The sequence below is a fragment of the Brachycentrus maculatus genome, unplaced genomic scaffold (genome assembly GCF_059751285.1).
Source record: "Brachycentrus maculatus isolate JH-2025_06_01 unplaced genomic scaffold, ASM5975128v1 h1tg000039l, whole genome shotgun sequence".
Lineage (NCBI taxonomy): Eukaryota > Metazoa > Arthropoda > Insecta > Trichoptera > Brachycentridae > Brachycentrus > Brachycentrus maculatus.
Window position 1 is genome coordinate 149,407 of NW_028280793.1, and position 22,201 is coordinate 171,607.

At 37.8% G+C, this 22,201-nt stretch overlaps 2 protein-coding genes across 9 annotated transcripts in view; both read left to right on the forward strand.

Moving 5' to 3' along the window:
- The window catches only part of Ufd4 (ubiquitin fusion-degradation 4-like), a 48,815-nt gene extending 37,938 nt beyond the window's left edge, over positions 1–10,877 (forward strand). For 6 of the 8 annotated variants that reach the window (XM_088276751.1, XM_088276776.1, XM_088276761.1 and 3 more), the window contains exons 36-44: positions 531–671; positions 1,373–1,496; positions 2,771–2,966; positions 4,223–4,350; positions 4,955–5,154; positions 5,550–5,763; positions 8,474–8,715; positions 8,932–9,076; positions 9,165–10,877. In XM_088276751.1, the coding sequence (XP_088132877.1) occupies positions 531–671; positions 1,373–1,496; positions 2,771–2,966; positions 4,223–4,350; positions 4,955–5,154; positions 5,550–5,763; positions 8,474–8,715; positions 8,932–9,076; positions 9,165–9,302 (1,528 nt within the window). In that variant the 3' untranslated portion in view covers positions 9,303–10,877. The remainder of the gene's footprint in view (positions 1–530; positions 672–1,372; positions 1,497–2,770; positions 2,967–4,222; positions 4,351–4,954; positions 5,155–5,549; positions 5,764–8,473; positions 8,716–8,931; positions 9,077–9,164) is intronic. The other 2 variants (XM_088276782.1, XM_088276787.1) reach the window with 2 other exon arrangements.
- A 1,977-nt stretch (positions 10,878–12,854) lies between these two features.
- On the forward strand, positions 12,855–21,788 carry Mdh1 (malate dehydrogenase 1). Its single transcript, XM_088276802.1, has 3 exons — positions 12,855–13,021; positions 16,468–16,839; positions 20,822–21,788. The coding sequence occupies exons 1-3, from the start codon at positions 13,019–13,021 to the stop codon at positions 21,443–21,445; spliced, it is 999 nt and encodes a 332-aa protein (XP_088132928.1). The 5' UTR covers positions 12,855–13,018; the 3' UTR covers positions 21,446–21,788.
- Positions 21,789–22,201: the final 413 nt, after the last annotated feature.

Consider the following 22,201-nt stretch of genomic DNA (forward strand, 5'->3'; position numbering starts at 1 on the left):
TCGTTAAATACACGAAGGAAAGGTGATCAGCCTTCCGCTTCAAGTACCAACCAGTCCAGGGTCATATTAAATAAATATTAGACTGAAAAATCACTATATTTATTTTGACCTTCTTGTGAATCGAACCCGGGACCTCCAGCATGGTAGCCTTAGCTCGCTAACCACTACACTATGGAGGCAGTCAACAAAACTTTTTTTTTCAAAGGAATAACCCGCAAAGCCTCTACTTTTAGAAGCTCGTCTGCAGGTAGGATAATGAGGAAAGGGAAGGTCAATTTAAAAAATACATCACAAGCACCCAGACCAATTGAAAATAAATCTTTCTTGAATTTATTTTACACTTTGACGGGAATCGAACCTGAGATACCAGTTTTGCAATCAAGCATTTTTTTTTTTATCAACAGAAAATACAAATCAGTTTAAATATGTCAAATCTGCCATATTCTTATTTACAATATTTTTTTATATTTCTGGTATTATTCATAGATTATTATTATTCACAGTATAATTCATGGATTGAATGTTTGTAGGTGCTCCCAACTGATGGATTGGTGTCCATTCCTGTTCCCGTTTGAAACTCGACAGCTGTTCTTCGGTTGCACGGCTTTTGGAGTATCCAGAACTATTGTGTGGCTCCAAGCGCAAAGGGACCAAGCTGTCGATAGGCAAAGGTATAAACTTGCTCATCTAACAAGACTCAAATGTTATATTTGTGACAATAATAACAATTCCATAATAAATAACTAATTCAATTCAACTTCAAGTGCACTTTTCAAAATATTTTTATTGTAATTCCTTCATCTTCTTTCTACCTTTCAAATAATAGTATTATCGTAGTTATACAGGAGAAAGTGATCAAGTGCATTTTTTACAAAACGTGATCATTGACAATTTGATATCTTACTAGCTTAATATTGCCCTGAATAAATTCCCAAATGATTTTAAACTTGGAAGTATAATATATTGACTTGTTAAAAATGACTAACTGCATTGATGTTTATTTTCTTGCCAAGTAAAAGTGTCTTAAATGGCCCTCCTGAACATCTTACTTTTTGTAGTTGGTCACTTTCTCCTGTACGACTACGATATGTAATAATAATTATAGTTTTATATAAATAGGAAATGGTAACGATTTCACTTCAATCTACATTTGACCTGATGATGAAATGATTATTCCAAAACCGGTAGTCATTAAGTAATGTTTTCAAGTTGTATTACACAAAGTGAATGATGAATGATAAGGAGAGTGTTAAATATCTGAAACCTGTTTTGTGTTTAACCGTTAGTTTGCATCTCCTGTCTAATCCCCACTCTGCCTTTTGATTGTAATATGGAGTGACAATGATGTAACTGATGCATTTTGGTATTGTAGAGGTCCTTCTGCCCTATCTCCTAGGCGAGCTGACTTGGAAGCGCAAGAGTTCCGAGTGGGACGACTGAAGCACGAGAGAGTTCGAGTGCCCCGGGGGCCCAACCTGCTCCAGTGGGCCATTCAAGTAATTATCTTCTCACCACTCCTGAATCATGGTGGCCAAACTGACCACTCATATGGCTCACTAACTTGAGCTCATTTTATCTTGCTATACTCTTGTAGCTTCTACTCGTTTCATAGTTTAAGATCACAGAGATAAGTATTTTTTGGGTGTTTACAGGGCTTTTGGCCTGTTGGCGGTTGCCTTAAATGATAATATTAGTTACGGATGACTTGTTTACTAGTCTTTGTGAGTGTCATACTTTAAATGTAAATTAGATCGGTCAGAGCAATATTACTTTTTTGCCCACAGATGCCATTACCAGGAAAAAATGACATGTTGGCCTGAACACAGTTTGAAACCTCCAAAACTACATATCGTTTAAATACTTTGGGTTATAAAAAAAAGCTCTCAATTTTTCGTTTTAAAATTTATGGCCATTTTCCAAAAGCAGTAGTAATTTTTATTTGTTTTGTACATAACGAAAAAATAAAATTACATTTCCATCTTTTACTTTTGTTGTTTGTTGATCAAAAGCATAATATAATATTATGAGTGTAATAATAATAAAATTGGATAACTTATATAGCGCCATTTTCGTAAAAAAATACCTCAAGGGCGCGTGTCCAAATACTCATTTACAAATCTGGATTATCTCCAATTATAGGAGTTATTTTTGAAAAATAACTCCTGTAATTGTAGATAATCCAGATTTGGGAAAAGTATTTGGACACACTCAAAATGTAAATAAATGAACTGGTTAAATTATAAGCTAAAATAATAAAAATGAAAATGTCATTTTCTGGCGTTTCTCATGTATGTGATTATAATCCAGGATTTGGACCTCACATACTAATAAAAGAGTTTCTGCTTAGTAAAAAGCTTCTTTTCGTCTTACCAATAGATGTCTCTAGTGAAGTTCAAGTGATTCAAGAACAACATTTCGAAATTGGTTCATATATATTTAGAACTTCCAAAAATTTGAGCAGTGCGGTTTTCAATAATGGGTAGAATTAGTGAATGTGTAAAGTGATCACTTAAACCAGCCTATGATGGTCGTCAGCCCCGTAAATGCCCAGACTTCCATATTCTTCTTTATCTTTCATGAGATGTCAAAAAATATTATGAAAAGCATAATACATAAATATTTTTTAAATTTGTGTAAAAATGTATTTAATTTAAAGTTTTAGCGAAACCACCATCTTGCACTATCATTCGGGGGTTTGAGTGGTCCTAGTGGAATGATAGGTAGGTTTAGGTAGAGGATGTTGGGGATTAAAGTGTGCGTTTGATGTCAGGTGATGAAGGTGCACAGCGGGCGCAAGTCGGTGCTGGAGGTGGAGTTTGCGGGCGAGGAGGGCACGGGGCTGGGGCCCACGCTGGAGTTCTACGCGCTGGTGGGCGGCGAGCTGCAGCGCCGCGACCTCGCCATGTGGCTGTGCCAGGACGAGCCCGGCGACGCCGAGCAGCACCGAGCCGTGGACCTCGGAGAGGGTAACTAACGCTTTACCGCAATCGGACAATAATAAAAAATGGTCTTCTACTTACATGCTTTCGACTTACTTGAATTCTACTTCTTCAAACCCTTATCCGCACCCCAGTGTTGCATAGGGCACTGCATATAAACGCAGTGTTATCTTGATCGTTAACACATGAAGGAAAGGTGATCAGCCCTCCGCTTCAGGTACCAGTCCAGGGTGATATTAAGTAAATTTTAGAGTGAAAAAATCACTTATATTTATTTGACCCCCCCAAGGAATCGAACCCGGGACATCCAGAATGGTAGCCGAGCGTGCTGACCATTACACTATGGAGGCGGAGAAATTGAATTCTACTTACATGTTTTTTTTTCAACCCCTAAAATTTCAAACAAATGCTTTGATTACTGAATTGATAATAAAAGAAGACATGCCATAATAATGGAAACCAAAGTCAAAATTATAAAAAAAATATGACCAACTTAAAAGATGGCTGACATCGCACATGCTCATAAAACATCTCATTCAACAATTAGAACAATTATTAAATAGAATGTTGAATTATGGATTATGTCACAAATCAGTACCAATTCAATCTACGATAATTACCAAAAATAAAGGAATATAAATAATTAATTAGTGGTTTGTTTTAAAATGTAACTACGTATATGTATTTACACATAAATATATCTAAAAATAATCATGTATTATTAAATATACATTCTATTTATAACTATTCTTTTTTCACATATAGCTCACTCCTTTCAACGACGTCAAATATCAAAAATCATCAATTTTCAGATATGCATGTTTTCGAAATAAAAAAAGCGGCATATTTTTAACTCAACATTAACCCGCTACAGGGCAAAAAGTGTTGTTTTTGCATTTTGAAGAAAGGGTATTGTTTAATTATTTTTTAAAAAAATACTAAATATTTTTCAAATGGAGAAAAAACATTCAGGTTTTACCTAAAAAGATCTGTTGCACAGTTCAATAAGTGGCTTGATATTTATTTTCAGTACATTGTATTATATTTTTAAACTTTAAAAACGATCTCCTGAAAAATCAAGTTTGTTGATATAAGACATTGTTGAAAGGAGTGAGCGATATGTTCTATATCATTTTAAAGTAGCGCATTTTATTACATACCATATATCAACAATAGCAAAATTGGACTTATACGAAAACCTTTGGAATGAATTAATGACGTAAGTAGAGGACTTACCGTTTAGTAATAGTCTAAATTATTTATTATTACATTTTCTCTGTCAGGACTAAAACCTCCCGGCTATTATGTGGTGCGACCGAACGGTCTGTTCCCGGCTCCCATACCCCAGGATCTACCCATCTGCGACGAAGTCTGCAAATATTTCTGGTTCCTCGGAGTCTTCGTGGCCAAGGTAATTATTATTCTGAGGCTTTTCTTCCTTCCTTTATCCTCCCTTTACTCTCAAGCCACAGTTGGCACATAGTCTGTGACATCTTTAATAATGCCCACTGTGCGTTTGGCACACAGTTTGTATGGCGCGGTTCAAACCTCAATTGACTTCATATTGCGATGATTTTTGACACTTTTTATAACTACTTTTGACACTAAACACAATTATTTCTTCCCGCTTTTAACATCTGCGTAAATTCTGAATAAAAGTATCTTTTCATAGTAAAATTAGGCTAAGTTGATATAAAAATGTAAAAATACCCTTCCCGTCCTTAAGCATCAATCGTCCGAATGGGTAGAAATACCTTTCCTGTCCTTAGTCCTTAGGGCGCTTGTGCACTACACGGAAGAGTTCACCCGCACCGTGATCGCGCACCTATCGAGCGCACCTATCCAAAGAAAGATGGACAAAAGCACAAGCCAATCATCCTTTTTTTCATGCTAACCTGACTGCCGGACAGTAAAATTCCGTGTAGTGTACTAGCGCTCTTAGTATGTTAACGATTGGGCCCGTAGTAAACGTCATATGTTTGTGTAATTGATAGTAATAAATTGTTACATTCCAGGTACTGCAAGACGGCCGACTGGTGGACCTGCCCCTGTCGCGGCCCTTCCTGAAGGTGATGTGCGGCGGGGGCACGGAGTCGGTGGGGGCGGGCGGGTGTGCTTGTGCGCCTCGTCCCCCCCCGCACGGTTCCCGTGCCCCTGCGCACCGCCACGCGCTCCACACCGCCGACCTGGAAGACATAGACCCCATCCGACACAAGTAATGCCGCTCTCCTAATCTACCAATCCACTCGTTTCTTCCTCTTCTGCTTGGTGTAGCCCTTGTGGTTTATTTTGAAGAGGGATCCTGCGATGTCGACAGATTGTTTTATGACGTCATATTACATTTATGTATTAAATGTTAAATCAAACACTGATTTTTCGAGTCTACTAAGTTGTATTTTACTGTTAAAAAACACATAAAAATTTATTTTGTGACAATTATTTCGCCTAGTTATGGCATTTTCAAATGAATGTGAAGATTAAATGGACTGATGGTCCTTATATAGCTATACAATTCTAGGTACTTAGGTAATAGTTTTAACATGTGCAGTAAGAATTTACATAAGTAATAATTTTCTCATTACATTATCCATTTGACATTTGACACTGCAGGTTCCTGCTTGAGCTAGAGGAAGTATGCGCGGAGAGCGAGGCGCTGCAGGAAGACCCGGCGCTGGCGCCGGAGCAGAAGGCGGAACTGCTGGAGGCGCTCCGGGTCCAGGGGGTGCCCGTGGAGGACCTGGCACTCAGCATGACCTACAGCCCCGCCTCCGCCGTGCACGGCTACACCACCCACCCGCTCTGCCCGGAAGGCGACCAGATTGAGGTGGGACATTCTAACTACTGCTGCAACAGAGGTCGCAGTATCCTAGAGGGGATCAAAATAATATTTGCAGTTTTTATCTATTTAATGTTACCTGGACTGGTACCTGCCGGACTGATCACCTTGCCTTTATGTCATTCCGAAAAGACCCAAAAATAACATCCCTGTTTGTACGTCATTTTGATTATATACATTTTTTAAATGAAATCGTTGTATGTGTCCATAGTGTTACATAATATGGCAGTGCCTGGCGCACTTAAAAGAAATTAAAATTGAAATGTCATAACTATCTCTAGAGATGTTTGGCATTTTCCCATATTGATACAGTCAGCAACATATAAACATTAGGTAATGTTTTAGCATACTTGTGGTAATTACGCATCATGACTAAAATATTTATCGGAACCAAAAATAAAATGATGGATCGGTACCTCAAAGACATTATTTACATAAGCTAATATTCACATTTTGAATACTATTGTCATAAATCAGTGTAATCCAATAGTGAAATCCGTCACAATCACCGATCTTGTATGACTAGTGGGCATTTCCTTCCGCGTTTCCTTTAAGGGTGGCTTAAAGTTAAAGAAATTCCAAGTAAATTTCGCATCCATGATCCAGAGTTCTCAAGATAATTCTAATAATCCTGAAGACAAATGGTCACAGCTAAAGAATATCATAGCGTCAAGCATCAAAGAGTCTCAAGCCCCGAGGACAAATATGGAAACACGAGGTCAATGGATATCCGAAGAATCCTGGAAATTAATTGAAGAGAGGAAACGGCTTAAGAAATTGAGCACATCTACCCAGGAAGTAAGAGTCCAATACTCCGAACTGAACCGAAGAGTGCAAAGAAGTTGCAGAGCGGATAAAGAGCGCTACATCAATTCGATTTGCGAGGATATTGAAAGTCACGCTAACACTAATCACACTCGCGACTTGTTCCAAAAAGTGAAAACACTCGCCAAGAAGTTCAAGCCTCGAACATGGACCATTGAGGACAGGCAGGGAAATACCATCTGTGAAATTGACAAAGTCATCAGAAGGTGGAGAGAGTATTGTGCGGACCTATACAAAGATGATAGTATGCAACCCCAGGCAGAATTCAATGATTTAAATCCAGATGAACCCCATATAATCCTCCAGGAAGTAGAGAATGCCATTAAAAAACTCAAATCCTACAAATCGCCTGGAAAGGACGGAATCCAAGCTGAGTTCCTAAAGAATATGACCGATGACGGCATTAAGAGGATGCACGATATATGTAATTCGGTATGGGAATCAGGAATATGGCCAACGGACTGGGTGGAATCTGTATTTATTCCAATACACAAGAAGGGTTCTACGCTAAAGTGTGAAAACTATCGAACTGTCTCACTCATCTCTCACGCCAGCAAAATATTGCTACACATATTAAAAGCAAGGCTAAAACACTACCTCGACTGGCAAATTTCAATTGAGCAAGCTGGATTCGTCAAAGGCAAGGGTACACGTGAGCAAATCTTGAACATAAGACAAATAATCGAGAAAAGTCGGGAGTTCAAGGTTCCGGTCGTACTTTGCTTTATTGATTATACAAAGGCTTTTGACTGCGTGAATTGGAATTGCCTGTGGAAGGTTTTGGAAGCAATGGGTGTACCGAGACAGTTGATAGTTCTTATTCACAACTTATACGTACAAAATTTGGCATCGGTAAGAGTTGATAATTTCCTCTCAGAGTCATTTCAAGTACAAAAAGGCGTGAGACAAGGGTGTATACTGTCTCCTGATCTCTTTAATATATATGGAGAATATATAATGAGGAAAGTACTAGACGGGTGGGAAGGTGGCGTATCAGTAGGGGGCAAAAAGATCTCCAATATAAGGTTTGCAGACGACACAACGCTAATAGCCAACAATGAGGACGAAATGGCTGAACTCCTCCATAGAGTCGAAATAGAAAGCCAGCATTTAGGACTTCAAATAAACAAAAGTAAAACAAAGGTTCTTGTCATCGACCGATTCGGCACCCTGATAAGGAACAATTCTTTAAGGGATTATGAAGAAGTCGACGACTTTATCTATTTAGGTGCACTCATTTCTAAAGACGGAGGCTGTGAAGCAGAAATCCGGAGAAGAATTGGAATGGCAAAATCAGCAATGTCTAGTCTGGCGAAGATATGGAAAAATCGGTCCGTACTGAGGAGAACGAAAACCCGTCTAGTGAAATCTCTTGTATTCTCCATTGCGCTGTATGGAGTGGAAACATGGACACTGAGGAAAAAGGAAAGACATATGCTGGATGTGTTTGAAATGTGGTGCTGGAGGAGGATGCTGCGCATTCCTTGGACTGCAAGACGCACAAACGTCTCCATTCTCCGCGAACTGTCAGTGACAGAAAGACTCTCCACGACTTGCAGGAAAAGGATTCTGTCCTACTTTGGGCATATCGCCAGAAAGAACGAGAAGAGTCTTGAAAAACTGGTAGTAACAGGTACAGTTGAAGGCAAGCGGGCAAGAGGACGGTCTCCAACAAGATGGACAGACCAAATAAAGGAATTAACCGGATCCTCGCTAAACGCTGCCATCAAGTTGGCCCAGGACCGGGAAGAATGGAGAGGACTTGTGCACCAAGTGCCTGACATTCCAGAAGACCACGACGCTCAGCATTGAGCAAGAAGATGAAGAAGAAGAAGAAAGTTAAAGAGTAAATGAGGTATTATTGTTTGCGTAGGTGACCCTGTCGAATCTGCGCGAGTACGTGACGCTGACGCGCGAGTGGATGCTGAGCGGCGGGGTGGCTCGCCAGCTGGAGGCCTTTCAGGCGGGCTTTGCGGCCGTGTTCCCGCCGCGCCGCCTGCGGGCCTTCAGCCCCGAGGAGCTGCGCCTCATGCTGTGCGGCCAGCAGGCGCCCGCCTGGACCCGGGACGACCTGCTCAACTACACGGAGCCCAAGCTCGGCTACACCAAGGAGAGGTATCACCTTCCTCTCAATCGAGACATTAATTGACATTATTACCTCAAATCAAAATTAATATTGAATTGTTTAGTTAACTTTTTTTATAATATGAAATAAAAATAATTAATAAAGGATTCCAGAATGCTATCCCGGCATATTCTTAGTAACGGAATAAGCGCCGGATGTAATATTGTTTGGGGCAAAACATACTTAGAAGTGTTGTCGTGTTTCAGTGCCGGGTTCCTCCGCCTCGTGGACGTGTTGGTGGAGATGGACGCGGACGAGAGAAAGGCCTTCCTTCAGTTCGCCACCGGGTGCTCCAGCCTGCCGCCGGGAGGGCTTGCCAACCTGCACCCTCGCCTCACCGTCGTCAGGAAGGTGAGCGTCGCATGTTCTCCATCCTGCTACCGCCTCTCCGGAGGTCATCCTTCCTCACCTTGGTTACTAATCCGCCCCTTCTGTTCAGGTGGATGCGGGAGAGGGCTCCTACCCGTCGGTGAACACGTGCGTCCACTACCTCAAGTTACCCGAGTACTCGTCCAAGGAGATCCTTCGCCAGCGACTGCTGGATGCCACTAACGAGAAAGGCTTTCACCTCAACTAAACGCCGCCGCCAGTCGGTGACATATCACCTCCGCTAATTACACTCGTCCGAGTCTCTATCTAAGCTTTACGGCTTTGAATTTCGCGTTGAAAGGCCAAGTTTTTATTTCCAGTTTGTTGTAATTATTTTTCAATCTTTTGACAAAGGCGACCGCCAATTATAAATTTTGATAGTAAACATTTATTACACGGAGCACTCGCTCCGTCGTAGTGATCTATGGATTTGAATTGAATTAATTAGTAGTGTTGCCGACATTTGGCAAGATCGCAAGTTCATTAGTAGCATGGGGAGACCTGTGTTATATGATTCTTAAGCAATATTCTCATTTCAATTTTTGATTCCTGTAATTTAAGTAAAGCTTTCTTTTTCTTCTTTGTTTACCATATCCATGGTATATTAACTCTGATTTAATTTCTACGTCAATATGTGACCAAATTATCGCTTTCCAGATAACTTGTTAATTTTTCCCATTCTCGAAATTGGGTAATTTTTTGATTTCTCAAAATTACACACAAAAATATACTTAAGTGATTTACCGATTGTAGTTTTAAGCTAAAAGTTGTTGCGTATCCAGTGGGGTTATTAAATCACCAATGACTTGTGATAGAAATTTTTTATTCGTAAGGAACAATTATATACTTATTGTAATGTTTTTGTTTTAACATTTTAACAGAAATAACTATTAGAGTAAAATTGAATGTTTGATACTTTACAATATATAATCCTTCAGTATTGTTAGTCCAAGCTGAGAACTGACCGCTAGTCCTTTTGTCCAAAATGAAATAGATCCGTGGAAAGTAATATATTTTTTTATTCCAAATTCAGTAAAAATAGGAGAACTGATACATAGATGACTTATTTTGTTCAATCTATTTTTAGACAGGATTAATGTAGCAGGTTTGTCACTCAACACAGCTACCTAATATAATTCATCACTCGAGTTAATAATGTACTACCTTACTTTAGAAACCTTATTTTGTGCTCATCGCTCCATTCTTTAACTCCCCATAACATACAAACTTTCACTCGCACAATCTGAATCGAATACGGCTTATATACTCACTATACATACAATAAAACAAATTTGTCATTTTACATTTTCTTTCTTTTTAAGGTCTGAAATATTTCTGATATCATTATCTGATTTATTTTGTATTATTTGTGATTTTTCGTTTGAAATTTGTGTGCAATTTATTTTGAAATTAAAAATAATGTTTTTTTTTAAAGAAAAGATAATATAAGTACAAGGAAAATATAATATATATATATTCTTATCTTGAAATGACACATCGTTTGTGAGGGCTTCTGCATAGTATAAATTTTTCCTCAATTTATGAGATATTTATATATTATAAGTAGTTGTTGAAATTAACAAAATATGCACACTGTAAAGGTTGGGTCACTCAACATGTGCATTTCCCTAACCATTAGAGTATTTGATACAAAAAGATGGTTTTAGAGTTCCAAATATATGTATAATTACTAAGAAATGGATCCTGTGTATTAATTAGCTAATTAAGATAAAAATTATATCCTAATAGAGTGTAAATGAAGTAATAAAAATCTCAATAACAAGAACACTGTTTATTTCACCCATATCCCCATGTTCTTTTATACATCCTGTTTTAGTGGAAGACTTATCAACAGACTTCCTCGAATATGTGTGAATGATGATTCAAGAGAGATAGGTATGGAAGAAATTATGAGTGCCACAAAGTCCTTAAAAAATGGAAAAGCTGTAGGAATCGATAATTTTGCAGCAGAATACATCAAGAATGGTGGCAAAATAGTTCTCACTTGGTTACATAGGCTCTTTAACCGGTGTCTAGAGAAGAGTTATACTCCCGTCGATTGGAGAACGGCAGTTATAATGCCTCTACAAGGTAAAGGGATCCAGGGTGGAATGTGGGAACTATAGAGCAATCAGTCTATCGAGTGCTGTTGGTAAAATGTATGGACGAATCCTCATAGAAAGGGTAAGAACCTAACTAAGGATAAAGTGTGGGATGTTCAGAGTGGATTTATGAATGGGAGAGGATGTACGGATCAAATTTTTGCCTTGTGCGATATAACAGAAAAGTTTTTGGGAAAGAACCAAAAGCTTTTCTGCGCATTTGTGGATTTGCAAAAAGCATAGGACCGAGTTGATAGAATGAAGTTATGGAAGGTGTTATCTGAGTATGGAGTAAGCAGTAAACTCATCCAAGGCATTGCATCCTTGTACGAGGATAGCACTGCATGCATTAGGGCAAATGGCTCACTTTCATCCTGGTTTGACATCTCTAAAGGTGTCAAACAGGGATGTGTAATGTCGCCTTGGCTGTTTAATCTATAGATGGATAACTGCATGAAAGAGCTGAAAGGTTTAAATGTTGGAGCTAGAATGAACAATTTGACCGTTTGTTGCCTTTTATATGCTGACGACACTGTTCTTCTTGCCGATAGCAGAGAAGACCTGCAAACATTGGTGACAAAAGTGTATAATGTGTGCAAGAAAAGTGATTTATTGATGAATGTTAGCAAATCCAAGATCACCGTGTATGTAGTGTGAAATATTGGTAAATGGGGAGATTTCGGAACAGGTAGATGATTTCGTAGTGAATGGTGCTTGTGGCAGTATTTTAGGAATTTGGCGCTATCTAATTTATTATTATTATTCGTTTATTGTGCCAGAAGATTGTTGCTATGCTACTTCCTTCTCTTCCATTAACAAACTCTTCTTTATAATGTATTGCTGTGAAACACGATGCAACTCCATAAGCTCTTCGGTGGTCAGCTCTTGGCTGTACTCTTTCACATGCTTTTCAATATCCTTGCTATCCACCTCTAGTCCCATGATATTAGCTAATGACACAATCTCATTGACTGTAGACTCCTCAGTTACTGTTTCAAAATCATATTTGACAACACTCTCTGGCCAAAGTTTTTTTCCAAGCAGAAGTGAGAGTGCTCTTGGTAAATCCTTCTCAAGTGGCGAAAGTCTCGGTTCACAAGTGAATGTTGTGAAAAAGGGACTTGCCCTTCCTCTGTTACTATGAATACGAATTCTCTGTTACGAATTACTCGTTATGAGAGGTTCCACTGTATTTGGTAAGTTATTTTTGTATAGAACTCGTGGATTCAGAATTCCAAAAGTGGGAAATGCCAACGGAAACCTTGTGTGTGCTGGTTGCCTTAGTTTCCCCAAAACGGGTGTTTTCGGCTGGCTCGGATTTTCCTGTAGTTGGAATTCCGGATGCACAATTATTTTTTAAATTTACGCAATGACTACATGGCCGTTTTTTTAAGAGTGGAAATTATAATTTTTGTATGTGATTCTAGGGTGTATGTCAGATTATATGTGTAGGTACTCGGAATTCCCAAAAAGGGAAACTGTCTATCTGACATTGATTTTTTTTAAATGGCAATAATACTTTTTTGCGTCGAATAAATATGATAAGCAAAATACGCCCATACGTTGTCTAATTTACATAGCAACGTTTATTAGTTTTGCTTTCGCTACGTAATGTAACTTATTCTAGCCTTCATCACTTTGTGCTTTCCGATTCCAGTGACGTTGATTTTTAAACTGTCAGTGGAATTTTGAGAATTTGCGGATTTGAGGATTATTTCATATCTGCCTTCCCGTTGCCATTTGTAAAATCCTCAATCGGGGAAAATCACTAGCTCAGTGTTAAGGCTAATAAGTGATAAATTATTTTTCATTTTCATTTCAAATGGTAAGTTAATAATATTTAACAAAAATATAATATTAGTGTTTTAGGTAAAGATCAATCGGTAATCTTACCGTTTACGTGTTATGTAAAACTTGTCATTGCTTTGACCTCTAAAGTCGAGCCAAAATATGATAAGTTATGTTGTTATGTATTCAAATATTTTAATAATGTTGTCGTATGCTGCTTTTACGAGAATTATTACCAACTTTTAATTGAAATACCGAACAATTATTCGGTAAACGTACTTGGATTTGCGCATGCGTATCAATATCATTCCTCCAAATTTTGAATTTATTAAAAAAGATGTCAGGAAGTTGAATAATAAAAGAATTATATTATATCGTAAAAACAGATAATAATTTTCCCATGCTAAAAAGAGTTTTTATATGTAGGGTTTTTATATGTATATAAAAATAGAGAATAAAACTCCTTCATTACTGGTTTCTGGTTAGTATGGGCGATTAGGAAACAGTTGTTTTTCAGCTATTACATCGTATTCAATTTATATTTTTTGTTTATAGCGATTGGCAATTTGATACATTAGATTCTGTTGAATAAGTAGGCAAAAAGAGAAAGTAAAGTACAATGTTACATTCAAGTGCTTTAAGCTATTTACTTTATACAAAAATAGAATGAAAATATTTTATAAAACCCAATGAGTAAACTGGGATGCTGTTGCCCTTACTGATTTCAAATTTAAATTAATATAAAATATTAGAACTTTTAACCTCTCCATTTTAATCTTTAAACTGATCAATGTTAAAAACAGGTTTTTTTTGGCATATGTAGCCAAATGATCATGTTTATATTCTAGTAGGTATTTCATATTCCAAAATATATATTTTTTTTAAATAAAAAAGGAATAACCAAAGCATCTATTTAAGATGCTTGTCTCCAGGTAGGATAGTAAGGATAGGGAAAGTTAATGTGAAAAACACATCACAAACACCCAGACCAATTGAAAATAAATCTTTCTTGAATTCATTTTGCAATTGGCGGGAATTGAACTCGCGATGCCAGTTTCATATTCGAGCGTCTACCCAACTACGCCACGGCGCCTGTCTAATAACTAGCATATTAGCGGGCTAATAACTAGCATATTTTAAATATTCTAAAACAAATTATATTGTTCTGATGTATTCCTTTAGTCAAAAATCAATATTTACTCACTAACTAAGCATCACCCCTCTTCTCCGCAAGGGTAGGCAGAGAAAACAGAATGCCGCACCAATCTGTCTTTGCAAACAATCATGGCTTCTTCCACATTCATGCATCTCCTCATAAATACCCGCCGATTATTCGACTCCTGCTCTGACCACGCCCAAGTATTAAAAATGCTCGATCATGCAAATAGTAAAACAAATGTATGAGGCAAATGTAATTAGAAACAGAAGCGGAGAAAGACCAAGGAATACTTGGCATGATCAAGTATTCAAAATTTTTGAAAGTGGTCATGTCAGAAGTTGGAATGATGGATGGGTGAGTATGAAGAGATACGTAAATGTGAATGAGGCGAAAAATGTATCTGGCATTCTATTATCTCTGCCTATCCCTGCATCGAAGTGGCGTGATGGTTAGTTAGTTCGCTTTATTGCGTGTTTAATAAAAATTATACTCAAATACGCATATCTGGTTGTGTCCGGCACAGTTTGGTAATGCCCACGCATGGTGAAACAGCTGCCACCAAAATAAATAACATGCTGTTTTAGTGTCCCCTCAACTACAATGTAGAGGTGTACAAATTGCATCTCTATTAAAATAATAGTCAATTGAACATAATGTGCGTCTTGGAATCATATTGGCGGTTTCAATGCTATCATGCTGTAGTTGAAAATATATAATCTGGACACCGAATTCACACATCTCAGAACACTTAACACAATGTCATCGGACAGTTTTTTCATCAACCCCGACCGTAATTAGTATACTAATTAGGGTTGTGTACTAATTTCAAGTAATTTCAAACCCAATTCCAATCTCTACAATGTTTTTTGGCGTCTTTTGCTCTATACCAAAAGTAAGCAAATAGAACGCTTATAAGCGTTATTAGTAGAGACTCTTCTCCGTCTTATTCCTCATTGCTGAGGGTTGTGACCCTTGCAGAAGCAATGACTCTTCTCCAGTTATCCCTTGCTGCACGTAGCGCTCCAACCACTGAGGTGCCTGCTGCTGCCTTAATTTGATCGGTACATCGTGTGTGTGGGGGGGGGGGGTAGTAGAGAGATTTCCTTTTAGATAAAAGAGAGATGAAAGACTTTCCCGCAAATAATGTGTTAAGATCAAATTGAAATGATCAAGTTGATTGAAGTTTTGCGGGGCAGTGTTTAGGGCAATTCTTAAAATGGTACCAGTGTATATCTCAGAGCTTTGTGGCAATCAACAGAAAACCGTGCCTTTCGATGAAGAAGGTCCCGTGGCATGGAACAACTTACCCTCAAATCTATCCAGAATTCTGCTACTTTCGATCTAAACTCAAGACCACCTTTTCCGGATCTCTTGTCTATAGTAACTAGATTAAATATAAATTTTAATTTTTAATTTTACCCTTAGACATTGATTGGATTTCGTAAATATCTAATTGTAAAAATGTTAAATATTTAATCTAAATTGTAAAGCGCTCTTGAGGTGAAAATGGCACTATATAAATTGGTTGTTATTTTTATTACAATAAGTATATTTAATATGAAAATCTTTCACTTAATAATTCTTAGATCCATAATTTTAATTTGAAAGTAACATATAAAATAAAAATTTTTTTTTTTAGCTTAAGTTAAAAAATTTGTAAGTAATGTATTGAGATGAAAATTGATGAAATCTTTATGAAACTATATTTTTACGATACTAACAACTAATCTTAAATTTATGTAAATAATTAACAATTTATTTGATCTTCTACTTTACATGTTGACTGCTATAGTAGTGAAATTCACTGAACTGTTAACGAAAGTCTCTCATTGAGTAAATTACAATTATAGCCATCACCCTAACAACTTTATGGAAAATACTATTTCAACCAGTTACAACTCGAGTGTACTCAAAAAGTTAGTGTACTAGATAAGATTCCAGAATCAAAACTCCAGAATGCCCATCTACCAATATCTGGCTGCTTCAAGCTTCTAGTCTAATTTCGGGCCAACAGTCCTAATATATTTTGGATAGCTATGGGATATGTTTGTCCGCCTCCATAGTGTAGTGGTTAGCGTGCTAGGCTACCATGCTGTAGGTCCAAAATAAATATTAGTGATTTTTCAGTCTAATATTTATTTAATATGACCATGGACTGGTACCTGAAGCGGAAGGCTAATCATCTTTCCTTCAAGATAACACTCCTTCTATACGATGCAGTGCCCTATGCACCATTGGGGTGCGGATAAGGGTCAGAAGATAGGGTATGTTTAGCTAAGATAGGCATGCAGAGTGTATTGTTGATGTAAATGTGTTTTCCTCAGGCGGAACCGATAAAGGTAGTGGTGACGGGCGCGGCGGGTCAGATTGCGTACTCGCTGCTGTACCAGATCGCGTCGGGGGAGGTGTTCGGGCGCGAGCAGCCGCTGGTGCTGCACCTGCTGGACATCGCGCCCATGATGGGCGTGCTGGAGGGCGTGGTGATGGAGCTGGCGGACTGCGCCCTGCCGCTGCTGCGCGGCGTGCTGGCCACGGCCGACCCGGCCGAGGGCTTCCGCGACGTGGCCGCCGCTTTCCTGCTGGGCGCCATGCCGCGCCGCGAGGGCATGGAGCGCAAGGACCTGCTCTCCGCCAACGTGCGCATCTTCAAGGTGCAGGGCGAAGCGCTCGACAAGTTCGCCAAGAAGGATGTCAAGGTATTTTAACCCCCCCCCCCCAAGTGCCGGACCACCCGTATACCACTTAACTGTCTTGTCTGTAACTTATCGTCACCAACAAGTCGAAACAAGACTGCCCGAACACTGCTCGGGTTAGTCAAACAAATATATAAATATATTTGGCTCGGGCGAATCAATACCGACAAGTTGGAAGACGATTTGCCCGAGCGGCACTCGGACTCATTAATGCGATACAAACTCCTCGCCCGAGTCACATTCCAGCTAAACTGGGAACTGGTTAAAAGAAATATAGGCGTATTTGCTAATATTTGACCCTTTTTTAACTTTTTAATATGGTTACAAAAGTTTTTTTATAATTTTAATTCATCTTCTAAACATTTCTAGTTACAATTAAAAAATTCAAAACGCAGTTCTCTCCAATAAAGAGACAGCTCTTGTGCTTGGAGACAGACTTACAATTGTTAGTTATGTTTGTTGGTAATACAGTTTATTTTTATTGAAATTAATTTAGTTTTTTTGTGTTTTTTTTCTTTCTTAGATTAATATATATGAATTTTATTTTTTTTTTTTTTCTAGCATTTTAAAGTCTTCAATATTTTTTATGTCTGTAGGAAGGTTGTTGAAGTACTTGGTTCCCTAATATTAAATTATATTATAAAATTCTGTTGGAATTGTTTGGTATTGCATTTTGATAAAGTTAAGTCATGTTTATATCTCAAAGATGAACTTTGTTACGAGATGTCCATAAAAAATAAGAGTTTTGGCTGATGGACACCCCCTGTATTCTGACTTCATTCAGTTAAAATAAGTTTTCTTGTACCGCCATTCCTTCATTAAGTAAAAATTTGGTGAAACTGGAATTTTTTACTTACTCTCTATACTTTTGTTGGTTTAAAAAATGTATCTTTGACATTCGATTTTGCTCCTTTGTACAAATAGATACTATTTATTTAACCTGTTAACCGGGCGGTCCGCTGTCCAATCACGCAACTTGTAACGGGCGCGAATACTGATTCACTCCGTGTCTTAAATTCATGTCGAGACATGTATGGATGACTAATACCTTTGTTGTTCCAAAAATATATGTCTCGCTCATTCCAGGGCGCAACATATATTTCAAGGACGTATTCATATGTCCTACCCGTACCCGATATTGTTTACGTTTGACGTATTTATGCGTCCCGCCCGGTTAACAAGTTAACTTTTTACTCATTCTTGACCAGTATTAATGAAAAAACACAATTTTATGCCATGAAAACATCAATTGCACAATCATAGAAAATCGATAGTACAATGACAGATCAAAGACAGGTGACATTCCCGTTACATCATAGAATACTTCCAATAACCCACTGAGCCTTCATTTTACGGGCTAGTTTCCAAGTAGCATAGAGAGGATGCGGAAGGGAGATAACGACACTGAATTGAGGATATCCATATTTACATACATTTAAGTAGTTCTCAATTCATGATTTTTTTTTTTTTAAAGCAGTAAAATATTTTTGGTAATTTTTTCATTATCTCCCATCCGCATTTTAACTGTCCACCGTGCACCACATAAGAAAGAGTTACTCCATTTCAAAGTAACATTCGTATAATATATTAACCAGTGTAATAAATTGTTTTTAATTATGTATTTAACAGAGAGGTTAAATAAATAATAAAGCGCTTTGTTTCTAATAGTACTACAGTTGTGTACTGAAATAATATACTGTGTGTAATCACGGCTATTTGCGGAGGTTTATCAGTATTGAACAACTTTATCTTATCATTATTTTGGTTGTCATTACTGCATAATGTAAATATTATTAAATAATAAACATTATCAGTATTATTTTTATTTGATTTTATGACCGCTGGAAACGTGCCCCTCACTGCCTGAGATTAAAATATGTTTCCATAAAATGATTTCATCTACTCAATTTAATTTGGATTTTAAATTTATTGGGAGTTTTCTAGTTTTTATTGTTAGACCCGCATTAAAATCGGTCAATATGATCAGATAATGCATATGGCGTGAACACAAGTAAACAACATAGCAAATATATCACGCATTAACTTTGAAATATTTTGCCAACTGAGCCAATGTTGTTTTTCGATATCGATGTTTTGGATTTCCACTAGAAAAAATTTAAAAAAATATTTTATACATAGACTACATAAACTCCCATATTCCTCTCCTGCGCAAATACCTCATCTTAAGCAAACTTACAAAAAAATGTGAAATTGCATGTACAGTATCTACTCAATGAATTAGGGCCACGCAGAATTTCAAGCAATTTCTCAATTCAAACAGGAATAACTCAGAGAAAACCTTGAATAAAACAACATTGAATTTTATTTACACATGAACACTTTATTACGCTTAAATTATGCATATATTTTCATATAAATATAGTTAGTATTTAGTATTTCCACCTTTGGCAGAAATAACTGCCTCAATTCTTTTTGGCATACTTAAAATGCACTGTTTTATCATGTTTTTTATTTCTTCGTCTTCTGACCAAATTTTTTGAATATTTTTTTTTTAATAGTCTACTGTCGGATTTGGAAATGAGTAAACCTTATTTTTTAACATGCTCCATACGTTTTCTATAGGATTAAGGTCCGGAGAATTTCCAGGCCAGGGGAGCAAAGGCAGATTTTTGTTAGACAAAAATTTTACTATTGATTTAGCCCGGTGGCAATGTGCCCCATCCTGCATGAAGGTGTATGGACCTTCTGTTGGGTCGAGTGTATGGTAGAAGGGCAATAAAATTCGTTCGAGGACCTGCTTATAGGAATTTTGGTTCATTGTTCCTTCCACGAAAAACAACGGCCCAGGTAAATTGTTAATAATACATGACCATATCATTGTTGCAGGGGGGTGTTTGATAACTATTACCACACAGGCCTCATTGTAACGTTCCATTGGTGTTCTCCTGACGAATCGACGGCTCTCTGTCACGGCTTCTAACCGGCACTCATCACTAAAGATGACCTGAAAAATAATGAAAATTTAAGTTTAATTCAAATATATAAGTTTATGTACTAAAATGATATGTTGAAAATTAAATTTTAATAAATACCTTTTTCCAATCATCTACCGAGTAATTTCGATGTAGCCTGGCCCATTTTAATCGATCCGCTTTCATTCGTGGTGTCAATTTTGGTACTTTTACAGGGCGCCTGCATTTCAGATTTACTTCGTAAAGACGTCGCCTCAGTGTTGATACCGATATATTTATACCCTCTTCTTCCAATTTTATTTTTAATGTTTTTGCTGATGCACTACGGTTTTCTAAGGCACTTTGAACGATTTTTCGATCAGTCCACGGTGTTGTTTTTCTAATCCTACGACAGTTCTTTCGCCGATTGCTGGTGGCGGGTGACTGATTTTTATTGATTTTGAAATTCTGTTCACTGTTTGACGAGAAACGCTTTTTTTTTTTTGAAATTTCTCTATTAGATAGTATTCCTAATTTCAGTAGCACAAAACACTAGACTTTTTTTTTCTCAGAAATGTCTTTACTTTTTCCCATTTTGTCCTTTTCAAAAAAAACACTTGTGTTTACAATTTTTTTTTATACTTTATGAACTAAAATTAAAAATTAAGTTTTTTTCACAAGACACGATAACTATATAACCTCTCTGAACAAAACAACAACCAGAACTCAAGAAACTTCACTAATAAATGAGATAGGACTTTTTTTTTGAACTTTCAACTATCTGTCTACCTGTGCTAATTAGGGACCTTTCTCAGAAAAAGGGTTTGAAGTTTTGTAAAGGCTTAAATAATCCAGGTATATTTTACATATTATTGAAGGTAATATACATGATATTAGATGTCAATAGAAAACTTAAAGTATTTATGTAAAATAAATATAATAATCCAAAAGATTTCAGAGTATTCAAAAAAATAATGGGTGGCCCTAATTCATTGAGTAGATACTGTATTGCCTTTCTGTAACATACTAGTATGATTCAATTTTACAGTATAGTTTTATTGTTTATATTCCAGGTTCTGGTTGTAGGAAACCCCGCCAACACTAACGCCCTAGTGTGCTCCAAATACGCTCCCTCCATTCCCAAGGAGAACTTCACGGCCATGACCCGGCTGGACCAGAACCGCGCCCAGGCGCAGCTGGCCGCCAAGCTCGGCGTGCCCGTGGCGCACGTGCGCAACGTCGCCATCTGGGGGAACCACTCCTCCACCCAGTTCCCTGACGCCAGCAACGCTTTCGTCACCACCGCGCAGGGCGAGCAGCCGCTGCCAAAGGTGCTCAATGACGAGGAGTTCCTAAAGACCACCTTCGTGAGCACGGTGCAGAAGCGCGGCGCGGCCGTGATCGCGGCGCGTAAGATGTCCTCCGCCATGTCGGCCGCCAAGGCCGCCAGCGACCACATGCGCAGCTGGTGGAGCGGCACGCCCGCCGGGACCGTGGTGTCCATGGGGGTCATCTCGGACGGCTCGTACGGCGCGCCCAAGGACGTGGTGTTCTCCTTCCCGGTGCACATCTCCAACAAGTCTTGGAGCATCATCAAGGACTGGTCCTTGAACGACTTCGCCAAGAAGATGATCGAGGCCACCGGCAAGGAGCTCCTGGAGGAGAAGGAGGAGGCGATGGCCGTGTGCCAGGATTGACTATCTAAAATGTAGTTCGCACGCTCGGATGGCAGTTAGTGTGAGCACTTAGCACGTAGATTCACCGTGTTCATGATGATTCTGGCAATAATTGGTAGCATTTAATAGGATGCCTTATTTTTTTATTAAGTACTCTGTTGATTATTTATATATAATCATTAAAATAAATATACATATTTTATTAATTATTTTGATATTAATTATTCTTGTTTATTTTTTTATTATTGTTATATACACTTTAAACGTTAATTTAACGACGCATTTGTTTGTTCAGTGGAGTTATGTAAAAATGGTTAACTTTTTGTAATATTAAAAGTAACGAATAAATATTTTATTCAAAAAATTATCTTGTTTGTATTTCCTTTCTTGCTCTTCAAACAGGTTATGGCATTTCATCTGCATTATCTTTAATATTCAGCGATTAACCTTCTATAGGTGAGCCAGTAAGCGGTGAATGATTTGTTCGTTGAATATCTCGGTAACTATGATTGACATCTTTCAGGCATCATTGCAATTCCTCTTGGTCAGGTATGAAAAATTATATCCAGCAAATGATCACCTCTAAATTAATGCAAGCTTCGTATCGATTCCGGGCACTTTGTAGGATGTCTGGTGCCGGTGTAATAGCATCACAATAACTAAACTAACATTTAGTTTAGTTATTGTGATTGCCAGAATTTACACTATGACATTGCATCATCACTTATGGATACAAATAATGATTAAACTTCCTATACTTACAGAAATAGGACATTT

Bases quoted from the DNA above. Each gene is read 5' to 3' on its own strand.
- Mdh1 (XM_088276802.1), top strand. The intron at 16,840-20,821 runs GTATTTTAACCC...TTTATATTCCAG, and splicing joins TCGCCAAGAAGGATGTCAAG to GTTCTGGTTGTAGGAAACCC.